Below are 15,458 nucleotides of genomic sequence, written 5' to 3'. Positions count from 1 at the left end.
TATAGGGCCTAGAGTGACAGTCAGGAGATGTAAGCATTGACCTCAGATGGGCTGACCTTGTGCTAGAGCCACTGGGGGTGACCTCTGCCCTGTGGTTTCACTACGCAACATGATCAGGGTTGGAGGAAGACCCATGGCCTCATGGGCAGTGGTATGCTGTGACAGGCTGCAGGCAAGGTTAGGCCAGTATGCCTTGTGAGCTCTAATGCTCACTGAAGGAGCCTGGTGTCCTACAGATCAGTCCTGGGATGGGGCAGTGCCCTTTAATGTGGGCCTGAGGGAATGTTGGCTCCCTCAGAGTTCCCTCCTTAGGTGTGGTGGGAGTGGCAGTTGAATGGGGCAGTTGGAGAGGAGGGCTCCCAGCAGGTGGGACAAGGGAAAAGAAACCTGAGGTCCCTAGAGGAGGAAGCTAGGTAAGACTGGCCAAGGGCCAAGGCTTCTGGCCACTCTTCCCCTCTATTTCATCCTAGGAACTTGTTCTTTCCCTGCACAGGTAAAGCTCAACTCTGTTGCAATTAGTGGCCCCTGTTTAGTCATGAGGGGCCTTTGTCACCCATCAGGCTGTGCTGCACGTGTGTGACCTTGTCTGCCCCTGTAGGAAGAAGCCCTGGCCTGGGATTTCCGGAGATGAAAGAGGCCTGGGACAATTCTAGTTTTGGAGCCTTGTGAAATGTAAAAGAAAAAAATAGAAACGAGACAGGATTTGAACATCTGTGATGCACAGAAGCCTACACTGAATAAGTTAGATCTTTCTGTCGCGCATGCACAGTGTCTTAGTTGGGGTTTCATTGCTGTGAAGAGACACCATGTCCACAGCAACTTTTATAAAGGGAAACATTTAATTGGGGGCTGGCTTACTGTTTCAGAGGTTTAGTTCATTATTGTTACAGCAAGGAGCATGGCAGCTTACAGGCAGACATGGTGCTGGAGAAGGAGTTCAGAGTTCTACATCTTGATCTGTAGGCAGCAGAAGGAGACTGTGTGCCAACTGGGCATAGCCTGAGCATAGGAGACCTCAAAGCCCGCCTCCACAATGACATTTCCTCCAACAAGGTCACACCCACTCCTTATGGGCCAAGCATTCAAGCACATGAGTCTATGGGAGCCAAACCTATTCATACCACAACGCACAGGCACACATGCATGCTCACAGAGCACTGTTCACAATTTAACCAAAAGATTAATTTTTTTGAAGGAAGATCTTGAATTCACATGGCGTTACTATGTGGTTCTCATAGGCATAAAATGGGAGCTCTTTTCTTTGTTCAGTCATGAAAGACCATCTCTATGTTAGTGGGGACCTTCTTTGGAGATTCCACCATGAGCTACCATTTTTGGCCCTTTAGAGATGAGAAGACTTAACAGACCCCCTTCGGCCTCTGTGCTGCTTATCTGTGGCCCCACCTTCCCTTGGTTTTCCTCTCATCAGCCCCCAACTCTCATGCCAGTTTTTTGTCACTCAAGATTAACCCTGTGGGCTAGCTAACCATAGGGTGCTGGAGACAACCAATATGACTGAGCAGTAGAAGTGAGGGGCCAGACCTGAGGAAAGCCATCTAAAGGGTCTGCTCTGAACTGTATGTAGTTAGCGCAGGTCTTGAAGAAAGTTAGGAGGGGGTATATGAGGCATCAGATACTTTACATTAATAATGGATTTATTGGTCTGGGGTGTAGTTCAGTAGCATGCATAAAACCTTGGATTCAATACCTAGCACCAGAAAGTAAGATGGGAGAGAGAGACATGGAGGGAGAGAGGGAGAAAGAGAGGGAGAGGGAGAGAAGGGAGGGAGGACAGGGGGTGATGAGAGAATTTATGGGGAGAGATGAGGGCTGTAGCCTTTTATCTGGGAGGGTTTTCAGGTGAAATCTGCCGCTGCATAGGATTGAGGTAGTATGGAGGAAGGGTGGCCATTGCAGATGGTAAGCCACACCAGAATTCTAATCTGAAATGTGCCCTTGTAAGAGGTCTGAGTTAGAGAGGCAGGGTGGCGTGTGAGGGAGCACAGGAGTAGACGGAGATGCTATTTCCCATAAAGCTGCCCTCTAGACACCTTCTCTCCTCCCACTTTGAACAGAGTCAAGGACAGAGACAAACAAATCCAGTATGAGGAGAGCAACAGTGCTCATGTGACGATAAAGGTTAAGCAACCCAGAACCTCAGAGCCTGGGGCCGGCAGCGGACCTGCAAGCTATGGCTCAGCGGAGCACGGGTGCCTGCCTGCTTCTTGCAGTGTCTGATTATAGCCATGGAAGCTGTTGAGATTTTTGGCGAAGCAAAAACTCTTTTTTTTTTTTTTAAAGTGCTACTCTTAATACATGTTTTTTACAAACTGAAAAAAAAATCACTATGCAGACCACATAAAATGGACTGCTAAAATGTATATGCTGTGTTCTACACTCTTAAGTAAGCACTCTCTGCTTTTGCCTGCCCGGCATATTGAAGTTAGGTTAGGAACCCCCACCTGAATGCAGCAAGGGGCCCCCGGAGATTGTTTCATAATCTCTTGCCAATCAGGTATCCCATCACTGAATGACGGCTACAGGGTCCCTGACCTAGCGAGCTGCCTATCCCCCAGTTCTATCAGCTGCCCCTGCTTCTCTGTGACTGCTGGCAAGCAGATTCCTCACTCCAGGCAGCTCCTTGCTCCTGGCAAAGGATGGCACGCCAGACGGGAGAGAGACGTTAGCCAAACCACACTTCCTGATCTGAAGACTCTCACTCCCCCCACCCCGGGGCTGCCAATTTTAGTAAAATACCATTCCAGCTGCAGAGCTTCCAGGCTGTCTCAGGAAATCGTAACTTGGCAGTCCCTGTGGGGTGTTCAAGGAAACAACCTCACAGCACCCATTTCCTATGCATGGCCTTCTGTGTCAGACATCAGGGAGGCTGGCCTTCTGTGCTGGGTCTCGTGGGATGTTCGACCTCTTAGACTAGCTGTTGACAGGAGCCTTCACTTGTATAAAGGTAAACAAGAAGCCAGAAGTCCTACGTAAGGCAGGATGGCTCTGGTCAAAATGGAAGAGGCAGAAGAGACTGGGCAATAGAGGAATAGAGGTTGGGAGTAAGCCCCAAATTAAGGAAAACAAAACAAAACACAGCACAATGATTGCCTTCAAACAGCAGAGACATGCATGGGGTCTGCCTGATCCCTACCTAAGACCCAGTCGGGGTTCACAGGGAAATGGCAATTGGTTTCACAGAAGGAAAACAACACGTCCCCTCTAGGATAACTTCTTAAAGCGTTTAACTCCTCATTTTAAAATGATTTCAAATTCACAGAAAGATGACAAGAATAATGATGAGAAATTTCAGCTGTACTCAGACAAAACAACAAGCCGCCAGAATGACTTTAATATTCTCTGCATGCATTATTTATTAGCGCTGTCTGTGACCTCTGGACCCCGGGCCTGTGCTCGGTACCAAAACTGCAGGTGTGCGTCCCCATGCTTGGCTTTTACTATCCTTATTGACATGTTTGAATGTCTCACATACTTTGCTGCATTCCCTCTGAATGCTAATTTTTCAAGAGGATGGATTCTTACGTAACCAGAATCATCAACACAGTAAGCATCTCCAATCATTCCGCAATCAAAATGGAGGCATCTGACTTTAACCTCATGTGGCCACACAGTCTATAGCCTAGTCAAACGTCTTCTGCTGGCCCATTCACCTTCTTTAATCTTTTCCTCTTTGTCCTGCATGCCACACAGGACCGTGCTGTTTCCAGCGGCCCTGCCTTTGCTTTCCTCTAAGCAGGAGCATTTCCTTACTTCCTTTGTCTTCCATGATGCTGAGGTTCTCAAGAGCTATGGCTAATTCTGCAGAGAGCTCCTGTGGGTGCGCCTGGGCTTCCTTCCATCAGGCTAGGCATTTCCTACATAAACACAATGTGAGAGCTGTCTTGAGTGGAGGCTGAAGCGAGTCTCCTAGGCCAGGAGGGCATTCTCATGTAAGAGGGTTCTCTCAGTTCCTACATTCTGTAGTTCTCTAACTAGAAATGACTAGTGATTGCTTTTGGAACTCTTAAAAAAATTTTTTTTTGGTCTTATTTACCTGATAAGCTCTCCTCCTTCTATCCAGGAAATCTCGAGCAGGGAGAGGACAAGGGAAAGGCCTGGAAGCCAGAGAAAAGATGTGGGGGTGGCTGGTTGGGGAACCTGATACCGACTATCCCTCTTGCTGTGGCAGTAACAAGGGCATGCTGGAGAAACAAGATGGAGAACAGAGGGAGTGCCGGGGCCTGGTCTCTTCTTCACTCTGTGGTCATAGCTGGACCACATTTGGTTGAGGAGACCAGAGTTTGAGGGAGGGTGGAGTGAACACAGATAATTTAGAAGAGGGCTACAGAGATGGAGCGGGCTTCAGGTAGAGAAGGCTGTGAGGGATTTCTGATAAGCACAAGGGAAGCCTGGTGAGAAACTTCCTGTGGCCCTTTGCTCAAGGGGCCTGAGACTGTCAGCTGTCTCTCTACAAAGTAAGAAGGAAGCCTCAAGACTTTAGCATTGGTCAGCTTGCTAGCTTGCTTGCTCAGACTGCCTCATATCCTCTCTCTCTCTCTCTCTCTCTCTCTCCCTCCCTCCCTCCCTCCCTCTCTCTCCTCTCATTTTTTATCATGTATGCTAGTCTACTTCATTTGTCTTTAGTTTTAAGTGGTAATACAGTGTGTTCACTGTATACAGTTTGTCAAGCTATTTTCTTATCTTCGCAAGTTGAAAATGGCAAGCAGCTGCTACAAACATTCTTGGAGAGGCTGTCCAAGTTGTTGTTGTTGTTTTTCCATGAGATTTTGCCCTCTGCAGGTTGTTTGCTTGTGCGTGTTTTGTATTGCATTTCAGGACTGGCACTAAGAAGCATGAGAGAGGAAAGGCTAACAGAGTCCAGAGAGAGTTAGAGGCGATGGTGAAGCAGACTGTAAAACTTAGGCTACTCTGTGTACAACTGCATAAGCAGGGAGATGACGTCATTAGCCATATGGATGCCTGGTTAATGGCTATGTTGATAAAATGATGTTGAACTTGACCAGATAGTGCCAAGTTGATTTATAAACTTATTGGCACAATTTACATTCTAACCAGCAGGGCTTAGGAGTGAGTGGCTGTGCCCCTTACCTATGTGGAGACCCACATAGGCATTACGGTAAGGTACTTGAAAAATGACAAATAGCTATTATTGTAGTTTTAAACCTTTCTGCAACTTAGGGGCCAGGCATGTTTTCCTGTGTGTTTTAGAAAGAATTTGTTGTTGCTTTGAGACAGGCTCTTACTATGTACCACAGACTAACCTCCAACTCAATCCTGACTTGCCCTGTCATTGTGGGCACTGCAGCTGTGTGCCATGACACCTGGCTCCTGTGGTCATTGAGCTCCTTTGTCAATTGCCTGGCTACATCCTCTGTTTACCTTCCTAAGCCAGTATTAATCCATTATTGGCCTTTGGAATCTTTGATAAACGGTACATACTAATGTTTTATAGTTAAAGGGTTGTATTTACATCAGCTCATTGCTTCTCTTTTTAAAACTTTTAACAAATGATGCCTTGTGACCATCAAGTTTGTGATTTCAGTGTAGTGGCCGCAGGCAAGGCTTTGCTGTTTTACATTTGCTTTAAGAAACACTTGCCTTTATGAAAGTCACTTCGGTATATTTATATCTTATTGGGGTTTTTCTTTTCAGGCTGCCTTGCTTAGGTGTTTATTTATTCAGAGGCACTTTGGGTTGACTTTAGGGCATGCTAGGCAGGGGCTCCAACACTGAGCTGTGTCTCCTAGGCTGGTGGTGTTGTTACTTTTACTTTGAGATAGGGCTGTGCTAAGTTAGGGAGGACTTGAGTCTATGCTCCTTCTACCCCAGCCTTGTAAATAGCCACGATTACCAGCACTCACCACCAGGACCGGCTATCCCTTCATATTTAAAGCAAGTCCCTTGTCTCTTGTTTCCTGTCTGACAATCTCTATTTTTAAAAATTGAAATGCTTAGTTCATATAATTAGTGATATGATTTGATTAAAATCTAGTGCCTTGCTTTTTATCTTCTATTTTTCTCTTACGTTTTGTTTGTTTGTTTTTTGATTTCTCCATTCCTCATTGTCTGCTTTTTAGGTATTTGTGCGATAGTCTATTTATTTAATGTTTAGTGTCGCCTTCCCTCCCTCCCTCTCCCCTCCCTCCATTTTAAACTTCTCAGATACTTGTCACTATCAGTCCTAACCAACACACATGTACTGAATAGGTAATACGTACAAGGAGAGGCTAGGTGTTAAAGCATGGTAGCATTCATGCTGGAGACAGACATGAAGCCCACACAGTCCGTTTAGCTAAAAAAGGAGAAGTCCTCAGCAAAGGAGAGTTATGATTTGAACTTGAGTCTGAGCAGGAATTGGTCAAGGGAAGGAGGCATCAGTTTGCTTCAGGTGTGTGTACAAAGGCCCGGCAGCTGTAAGGAGGGGTCTCCTGACACCTTGCTCAGGAGACATTAAATACATTTAGCCTGGTTGGAGTGCGAGACTGTGCATGTAGAGTGGGTAGGGCCCACATTAGCAAAAGGTTTAGCAATTCTGGAAATTTCTGTCTCCTGATTGAATTAGGATTCCGGAGCTGTGTCTGTGGTATTCCGGTCATTAATATTCATTAGCTGAATGAAGAGATTTTGAGCAGATCTACTGCACATAAAGCACAAGCCTCTCCCATCTGACTTCATAAACTCCATGTTTCACTTTCTACTTGGAAAGATTTTTCCTGTTTCAATAGAGGAGGATTTTTTGTTTTCAGAATTTTTTCTTTCTTTCTTTCTTTCTTTCTTTCTTTCTTTCTTTCTTTCTTTCTTTCTTTCTTTCTTCCTTCCTTCCTTCCTTCCTTCCTTCCTTCCTTCCTTCCTCTCTCTCTCTCTCTCTCTCTCTCTCTCTCTCTTTCTTTCTTTCTTTCTTTGTTTCTTTCTTTCTGAGAGAGAGTGAGAGCATATTGTTCCAGAGGCATGCCTTTTGTAATATAGGACAAATAAGAAAAATTTTCCAAGGTTACTGAAGGCTTGGAAAAGCCAGCTTCAGCTTCCCCAAGCCTGGCTGGCCACAGATGGGACTGCACAGCCCACTCAGAGGAAGGAGGCTGTTTGATTGTTTCCTGGGCTTAGCTTTCTCTTCATGACAATGTGAAGGATTTGTGAAAGAGTCCATCAGAGGGAACACTTCCTGCTTGGGAGCTTGGGCTATCCTATGGTTTATCAGTCACTAACACCTTTGATGAGAATTGCTTTTTTTTTTTTTCCATTTTTTATTAGGTATTTCGCTCATTTACATTTGCAATGCTATACCAAAAGTCCCCCATAGCCACCCACCCCCTCTCCCCTACCCACCCACTCCCCTTTTATGGCCCTGGCGTTCCCCTGTACTGGGGCATATAAAGTTTGCGTGTCCAATGGGCCTCTCTTTCCAGTGATGGCCGACTAGGCCATCTTTTGATGCATATGCAGCTAGAGTCAAGAGCTCCGGGGTACTGGTTAGTTCATAATGTTGTTCCACCTATAGGGTTGCAGATCCCTTTAGCTTCTTTGGTACTTTCTCAAGCTCCTTCATTGGGGGCCATGTGATCCATCCAATAGCCGACTGTGAGCATCCACTTCTATATTTGCTAGGCCCAGGCATACTCTGACAAGAGACAGCTATATCAGGGTCCTTTCAGCATAATCTTGCTAGTGTATGCAATGGTGTCAGCATTTGGAAGCTGATTATGGGATGGATCCCCGGATATGGTAGTGTCTACATGGTCCATCCTTTTATCTCAGCTCCAAAATTTGTCTCTGTAACTCCTTCCAAGGGTGTTTTGTTCCCACTTCTAAGGAGGGGCATAGTGTTCACACTTCAGTCTTCATTTTTCTTGAGTTTCATGTGTTTAGGAAATTGTATCTTATATCTTGGGTATCTTAGGTTTTGGGCTAATATCCACTTATCAGTGAGTACATATTGTGTGAGTTCCTTTGTGAATGTGTTACCTCACTCAGGATGATGCCCTCCAGGTCCATCCATTTGGCTAGGAATTTCATAAATTCATTCTTTTTAATAGCTGAGTAGTACTCCATTGTGTAGATGTACCACATTTTCTGTATCCATTCCTCTGTTGAGGGGCATCTGGGTTCCTTCCAGCTTCTGGCTATTATAAATAAGGCTGCTATGAACATAGTGGAGCATGTGTCCTTCTTACCAGTTGGGGCATCTTCTGGATATATGCCCAGGGGAGGTATTGCTGGATCCTCCGGTAGTACTATATCCAGTTTTCTGAGGAACCGCCAGACTGATTTCCATAGTGGTTGTACAAGCCTGCAATCCCACCAACAATGGAGGAGTGTTCCTCTTTCTCCACATCCACGCCAGCATCTGCTGTCACCTGAATTTTTGATCTTAGCCATTCTGACTGGTGTGAGGTGGAATCTCAGGGTTGTTTTGATTTGCATTTCCCTGATGATTAAGGATGTTGAGCATTTTTTCAGGTGCTTCTCTGCCATTCGGTATTCCTCAGGTGAGAATTCTTTGTTCAGTTCTGAGCCCCATTTTTTAATGGGGTTATTTGATTTTCTGAAGTCCACCTTCTTGAGTTCTTTATATATGTTGGATATTAGTCCCCTATCTGATTTAGGATAGGTAAAGATCCTTTCCCAATCTGTTGGTGGTCTTTTTGTCTTATTGACGGTGTCTTTTGCCTTGCAGAAACTTTGGAGTTTCATTAGGTCCCATTTGTCAATTCTCGATCTTACAGAGCAAGCCATTGCTGTTCTGTTCAGGAATTTTTCCCCTGTACCCATATCTTCAAGGCTTTTCCCCACTTTCTCCTCTATAAGTTTCAGTGTCTCTGGTTTTATGTGAAGTTCCTTGATCCACTTAGATTTGACCTTAGTACAAGGAGATAAGTATGGATCGATTCGCATTCTTCTACATGATAACAACCAGTTGTGCCAGCACCAATTGTTGAAAATGCTGTCTTTCTTCCACTGGATGGTTTTAGCTCCCTTGTCGAAGATCAAGTGACCATAGGTGTGTGGGTTCATTTCTGGGTCTTCAATTCTATTCCATTGGTCTACTTGTCTGTCTCTATACCAGTACCATGCAGTTTTTATCACAATTGCCCTGTAGTAAAGCTTTAGGTCAGGCATGGTGATTCCACCAGAGGTTCTTTTATCCTTAAGAAGAGTTTTTGCTATCCTAGGTTTTTTGTTATTCCAGATGAATTTGCAAATTGCTCCTTCTAATTCGTTGAAGAATTGAGTTGGAATTTTGATGGGGATTGCATTGAATCTGTAGATTGCTTTTGGCAAGATAGCCATTTTTACAATGTTGATCCTGCCAATCCATGAGCATGGGAGATCTTTCCATCTTCTGAGATCTTCTTTAATTTCTTTCTTCAGAGACTTGAAGTTTTTATCATACAGATCTTTTACTTCCTTAGTTAGAGTCACGCCTAGATATTTTATATTATTTGTGACTATTGAGAAGGGTGTTGTTTCCCTAATTTCTTTCTCAGCCTGTTTATTCTTTGTGTAGAGAAAGGCCATTGACTTGTTTGAGTTAATTTTATATCCAGCTACTTCACCAAAGCTGTTTATCAGGTTTAGGAGTTCTCTGGTGGAATTTTTAGGGTCACTTATATATACTATCATATCATCTGCAAAAAGTGATATTTTGACTTCCTCTTTTCCAATTTGTATCCCCTTGATCTCCTTTTGTTGTCGAATTGCTCTGGCTAATACTTCAAGTACTATGCTGAAAAGGTAGGGAGAAAGTGGGCAACCTTGTCTAGTCCCTGATTTTAGTGGGATTGCTTCCAGCTTCTCTCCATTTACTTTGATGTTGGCTACTGGTTTGCTGTAGATTGCTTTTATTATGTTTAGGTATGGGCCTTGAATTCCTGATCTTTCCAAAACTTTTATCATGAATGGGTGTTGGATCTTGTCAAATGCTTTTTCTGCATCTAACGAGATGATCATGTGGTTTTTGTCTTTGAGTTTGTTTATATAATGGATTACATTGATGGATTTTCGTATATTAAACCATCCCTTCATCCCTGGAATAAAACCTACTTGGTCAGGATGGATGATTTCTTTAATGTGTTCTTGGATTCGGTTAGCGAGAATTTTATTAAGGATTTTTGCATCGATATTCATAAGAGAAATTGGTCTGAAGTTCTCTATCTTTGTTGGATCTTTCTGTGGTTTAGGTATCAGAGTAATAGTGGCTTCATAAAATGAGTTGGGTAGAGTACCTTCTACTTCTATCCTGTGAAATAGTTTGTGCAGAACTGGAATTAGATCTTCTTTGAAGGTCTGATAGAACTCTGCACTAAACCCATCTGGTCCTGGGCTTTTTTTGGCTGGGAGACTATTAATAACTGCTTCTATTTCTTTAGGGGATATGGGACTGTTTAGAAGGTCAACTTGATCCTGATTCAACTTTGGTACCTGGTATCTGTCCAGAAATTTGTCCATTTCGTCCAGGTTTTCCAGTTTTGTTGAGTATAAGCTTTTGTAGAAGGATCTGATGGTGTTTTGGATTTCTTCAGGATCTGTTGTTATGTCTCCCTTTTCATTTCTGATTTTGTTGATTAGGATTTTGTCCCTTTGCCCTCTAGTGAGTCTAGCTAAGGGTTTATCTATCTTGTTGATTTTCTCAAAGAACCAACTCCTCGTTTGGTTAATTCTTTGAATAGTTCTTCTTGTTTCCACTTGGTTAATTTCACCCCTGAGTTTGATTATTTCCTGCCGTCTACTCCTCTTGGGTGAATTTGCTTCCTTTTTTTCTAGGGCTTTTAGATGTGTTGTCAAGCTGCTAGTATGTGCTGTCTCCCGTTTCTTCTTGGAGGCACTCAGAGCTATGAGTTTCCCTCTTAGAAATGCTTTCATTGTGTCCCATAGGTTTGGGTACGTTGTGGCTTCATTTTCATTAAACTCTAAAAAGTCTTTAATTTCTTTCTTTATTCCTTCCTTGACCAAGGTATCATTGAGAAGAGTGTTGTTCAGTTTCCACGTGAATGTTGGCTTTCCATTATTTATGTTGTTATTGAAGATCAGTCTTAGGCCATGGTGGTCTGATAGGATACATGGGACAATTTCAATATTTTTGTATCTGTTGAGGCCTGTTTTGTGACCAATTATATGGTCAATTTTGGAGAAGGTCCCGTGAGGTGCTGAGAAGAAGGTATATCCTTTTGTTTTAGGATTAAATATTCTGTAGATATCTGTCAGGTCCATTTGTTTCATAACTTCTGTTAGTTTCACTGTGTCCCTGTTTAGTTTCTGTTTCCACGATCTGTCCATTGATGAAAGTGGTGTGTTGAGGTCTCCCACTATTATTGTGTGAGGTGCAATGTGTGCTTTGAGCTTTACTAAAGTGTCTTTAATGAATGTGGCTGCCCTTGCATTTGGTGCGTAGATATTCAGAATTGAGAGTTCCTCTTGGAGGATTTTACCTTTGATGAGTATGAAGTGTCCCTCCTTGTCTTTTTTGATAACTTTGGGTTGGAAGTCGATTTTATCCGATATTAGAATGGCTACTCCAGCCTGTTTCTTCAGACCATTTGCTTGGAAAATTGTTTTCCAGCCTTTCACTCTGAAGTAGTGTCTGTCTTTTTCCCTGAGATGGGTTTCCTGTAAGCAGCAGAATGTTGGGTCCTGTTTGTGTAGCCAGTCTGTTAGTCTATGTCTTTTTGTTGGGGAATTGAGTCCATTGATATTAAGAGATATTAAGGAAAGGTAATTGTTGCTTCCTGTTATTTTTGTTGTTAAAGTTGGCATTCTGTTCTTGTGGCTGTCTTCTTTTAGGTTTGTTGAGGGATTATCTTCTTGTTTTTTCTAGGGCGTGGTTCCCGTCCTTGTATTTTTTTTTTTCTGTTATTATCCTTTGAAGGGCTGGATTCGTGGAGAGATAATGGGTGAATTTAGTTTTGTCGTGGAATACTTTGGTTTCTCCATCTATGGTAATTGAGAGTTTGGCTGGGTATAGTAGCCTGGGCTGGCATTTGTGTTCTCTTAGTGTCTGTATAACATCTGTCCAGGCTCTTCTGGCTTTCATAGTCTCTGGTGAAAAATCTGGTGTAATTCTGATAGGCTTGCCTTTATATGTTACTTGACCTTTTTCCCTTACTGCTTTTAGTATTCTATCTTTATTTAGTGCATTTGGTGTTCTGATTATTATGTGTCGGGAGGAATTTCTTTTCTGGTCCAGTCTATTTGGAGTTCTGTAGGCTTCTTGTATGTTCATGGGCATCTCTTTCTTTAGATTTGGGAAGTTTTCTTCAATAATTTTGTTGAAGATGTTTGCTGGTCCTTTGAGTTGAAAATCTTCATTCTCATCCACTCCTATTATCCGTAGGTTTGGTCTTCTCATTGTGTCCTGGATTTCCTGGATGTTTTGAGTTAGGATCTTTTTGCATTTTCCATTTTCTTTGATTGTTGTGCCGATGTTCTCTATGGAGTCTTCTGCACCTGAGATTCTCTCTTCCATCTCTTGTATTCTGTTGCTGATGCTGGCATCTATGGTTCCAGATTTCTTTCCTAGGGTTTCTATCTCCAGCGTCGCCTCACTTTGGGTTTTCTTTATTGTGTCTACTTCCCTTTTTAGGTCTAGTATGGTTTTGTTCATTTCCATCACCTGTTTGGATGTGTTTTCCTGTTTTTCTATAAGGACTTCTACCTGTTTGGTTGTGTTTTCCTGTTTTTCTTTAAGGACTTGTAACTCTTTAGCAGTGTTTTCCTGTTTTTCTTTAAGGACTTGTAACTCTTTAGCAGTGTTCTCCTGTATTTCTTTAAGTGAGTTATTGAATTCCTTCTTTATGTCCTCTACCATCATCATGAGATATGCTTTTAAATCCAGGTCTACCTTTTCAGGTGTGTTAGGGTGTCCTGGATTGGGCGAAGTGGGCGTTCTGGGTTCTGATGATGGTGAGTGGTCCTGGCTTCTGTTAGTAGGATTCTTACGTTTACCTTTCGCCATCTGGCAATCTCTGGAGTTAGTTGTTATATTTGTCTTTGTTAAGAGATTGTTCCTCTGTTGATTTTGTTACCCTCTATCAGCAGGCGTGGGAGACAAGCTCTCTTCTCTGAGTTTCAGTGGTCAGAGCAGTCTCTGTAGGCAAGCTCTCCTCTTTCAGGGAAGGTGTACAGTTATCTGGTGTTTGGACCTCCTCCTGGCTGAAGGTGAAGGCCCAAAACAGGATCTTTCCCAGAAGCTGTGTTGCTTTGGCCAGGAAGGTGGCCAGTTGTCTGGAGTCGAAGATGTCGCCGCCTCAGAAGCTCTGTGGCTCTTGTCCGGAAGGAGGCCGGCCGTCTGGAGCTGAGGATGGCGCCGCCTCAGAAGCTCTGTGGCTCTTGCCGGGAAGGTGGCTGGTTGTCTGGAGCTGAAGATGGCGCCGCCCAGAAGCTCTGCGACTCTCGCCCGTCCCAGAAACGGCTGGCACTCTGTATTCCACACGGTCACCCGTGCAGCCTGCCCTCCGCGGAGTCCCGGAGCCAAGAAGGCTCCCGCCGGCGCCTGTGCCACAAACCTCTCAGGCCGGGCAGACCCCCGTGCTCTCACCAGGAAGGTGGCCGGCTATCTCGAGAATTGCTTTTTAACCATGAGAACTTCCAGAGAGAAATCACAGAAATTTGAGCCCCATGTTTAAGTAACAATATGGGTCGAGCCTTTGTTTAAGATGGACAGAAGCCAGTTCAACATAGCTTAGCAGCAAAGGGGCATGTATTTCTTGTATCTGGGGGGAGGAATGTTGTGGGGACTCAGGGTTAGTACAGAGTTAAGGCTCAGAAAAGGACTGGACCTTAGGATATGAAGAGCCTGCTGCAGGAGTCTCCACAAATGGGGCAGCTGATCTGCAGGCCAGGCAGACACAGACTATGGTTCTCTCCATCTGAGTTATGAGTTTTTACTGGAGCATTGGCCACAGAATCAATGGGGACATGAACTTGTCCCCCAATGTGGCTGGTCCTGTGGGGTGTCCTTGTGGAAGTTCTTTGTGCACCCCTGGGTATCCAGGTAGAGGGGACATGGATGCATAAGCTCTTAGAAGGAGCTAGACAAATAAAGGTATCTGTATAACAGAATTCATCCACACGCAGAAAGTGAACCCATTTTTCTGGAGGCTGTCTTGCTGGGCTAAGAACCAGTCTCTCTCGAAGTCTCCCAGGAGGATTTATGGCTCCCAGACAACTCTACATTGGAACAGGAGAGGAATGAGATGTGGTTACTCAACCAGGGTGGGGGTGGAGGTGCCTCAAATACAGGTTAAGGGGTTTTGGTGGTGTCTGGCCACTGTCCAAGGGCTCAAAGCAAAGAGGCCCGGCTGAAACAATGGCTTTCAGCTCTACCCACAGTGTCCTCATCACTCAGGGGGCCATCCTTACCATTTGACTGCAGAGTGAAAGTGTCCCGAAGCCAAGAGTCGAGGGCTCCAGAACACCATCAAGATGGTGGGTGAAGGCCCGTACCTTATCTCAGACCTGGATCGCAGAGGCCATCGGAGATCCTTTGCCGAGAGATATGACCCCAGCCTGAAAACCATGATCCCAGTGCGACCCCGTGCAAGGTGAGCCAGGAGGAGAACTGACGTGTGTGGGGCAGGGCCCTGTGGATGGTCCCCAGCCTCTGCTCGCAAGGTACTGCTCCGTATGTCTGTCCTCTTATCCATCCATCTACTCATTTATGGCTCAGGAACTTCTCACTGCTTCCTGCAGTTGGTGAGATACCAGCTCATGTTACAGGAGCCTTTCTTTTGCTTGGTCTGTTCACAACATTTATAAACTATCTATCTGTCTGTCTATCTATCTGTCTATCTATCTATCTATCTATCTATCTATCTATCTATCTATCTATCTATCTATGAGATGGAAGAGTCTTGCTTTGTAGGCCAGAGTGGCCTGGAATGAAAGATCTTGCTGCCTCAGCCACCCAACTGGTAGGATTACAGGTCTGTGTTATCGTGTCCAGCTTCTTTACTCTTCACAACTGCTCTAAAAGTTCTGGTCCCATCTTTAGCTGATAGGGAAGCAACTGGAGAGAGGTTAAGACACTTGCCTGCAGTTCAGCAGCCAGCCTTTATTTTTTTTAACAAACTGCCTCACCATTTATCAGCTAAAAGAAAACAATGACCTTCGCTCCCACCCCCAGCTTACAGTCTCATGAATAACCAGTAAAATAAAGCAACCCCGGACCGAGATGGTTTGGGTAGCTCATACGGTCTTGACCAGTTTGCTCCGGCATCTGCTGTGCAAGGTGCATGTACTTCTGAGGGTTGGCAGGGACAAGGACAACAACCAGGCCATGTGGTCACTCAGCCCCCACAAGGCTTCCCAGAGAATGGGTGGAGGCCAGCAGGCCACCTTGAGACTCACACTCATGTCAGAACACTGTATTCTGTCCACCAGAGTGAGCTCCAGAGTGAGGGACACCCTCCTATGGTCTTGACCAGTTTGCTTTGGCATCTGCT

General features: G+C 44.5%; 1 protein-coding gene across 4 annotated transcripts in view; it reads left to right on the top strand.

Annotated features, from left to right (window-relative positions):
* Positions 1 to 308: 308 nt before the first annotated feature.
* Positions 309 to 15,458, top strand: part of Abcc12 (ATP-binding cassette, sub-family C (CFTR/MRP), member 12) — a 76,121-nt gene continuing 60,971 nt past the window's right edge. For 3 of the 4 annotated variants that reach the window (XR_003947278.1, XR_003947279.1, XM_006530984.4), the window contains exons 1-2: positions 309 to 413; positions 14,390 to 14,558. Coding sequence is in view for 2 of the 4 variants with exons in the window: in XM_006530984.4 (XP_006531047.1) it covers positions 14,440 to 14,558 (119 nt within the window). In the remaining 2 variants the exon portion in view is untranslated. Of the gene's footprint in view, positions 414 to 14,389; positions 14,559 to 15,458 lie in introns of those variants that run through there. The other variant, NM_172912.4, reaches the window with a different exon arrangement.

The sequence above is a fragment of the Mus musculus genome, chromosome 8 (genome assembly GCF_000001635.26).
Source record: "Mus musculus strain C57BL/6J chromosome 8, GRCm38.p6 C57BL/6J".
Lineage (NCBI taxonomy): Eukaryota > Metazoa > Chordata > Mammalia > Rodentia > Muridae > Mus > Mus musculus.
Note: the sequence above shows the minus strand (reverse complement) of the source record. Positions and strands in the feature narration are given on the sequence as shown.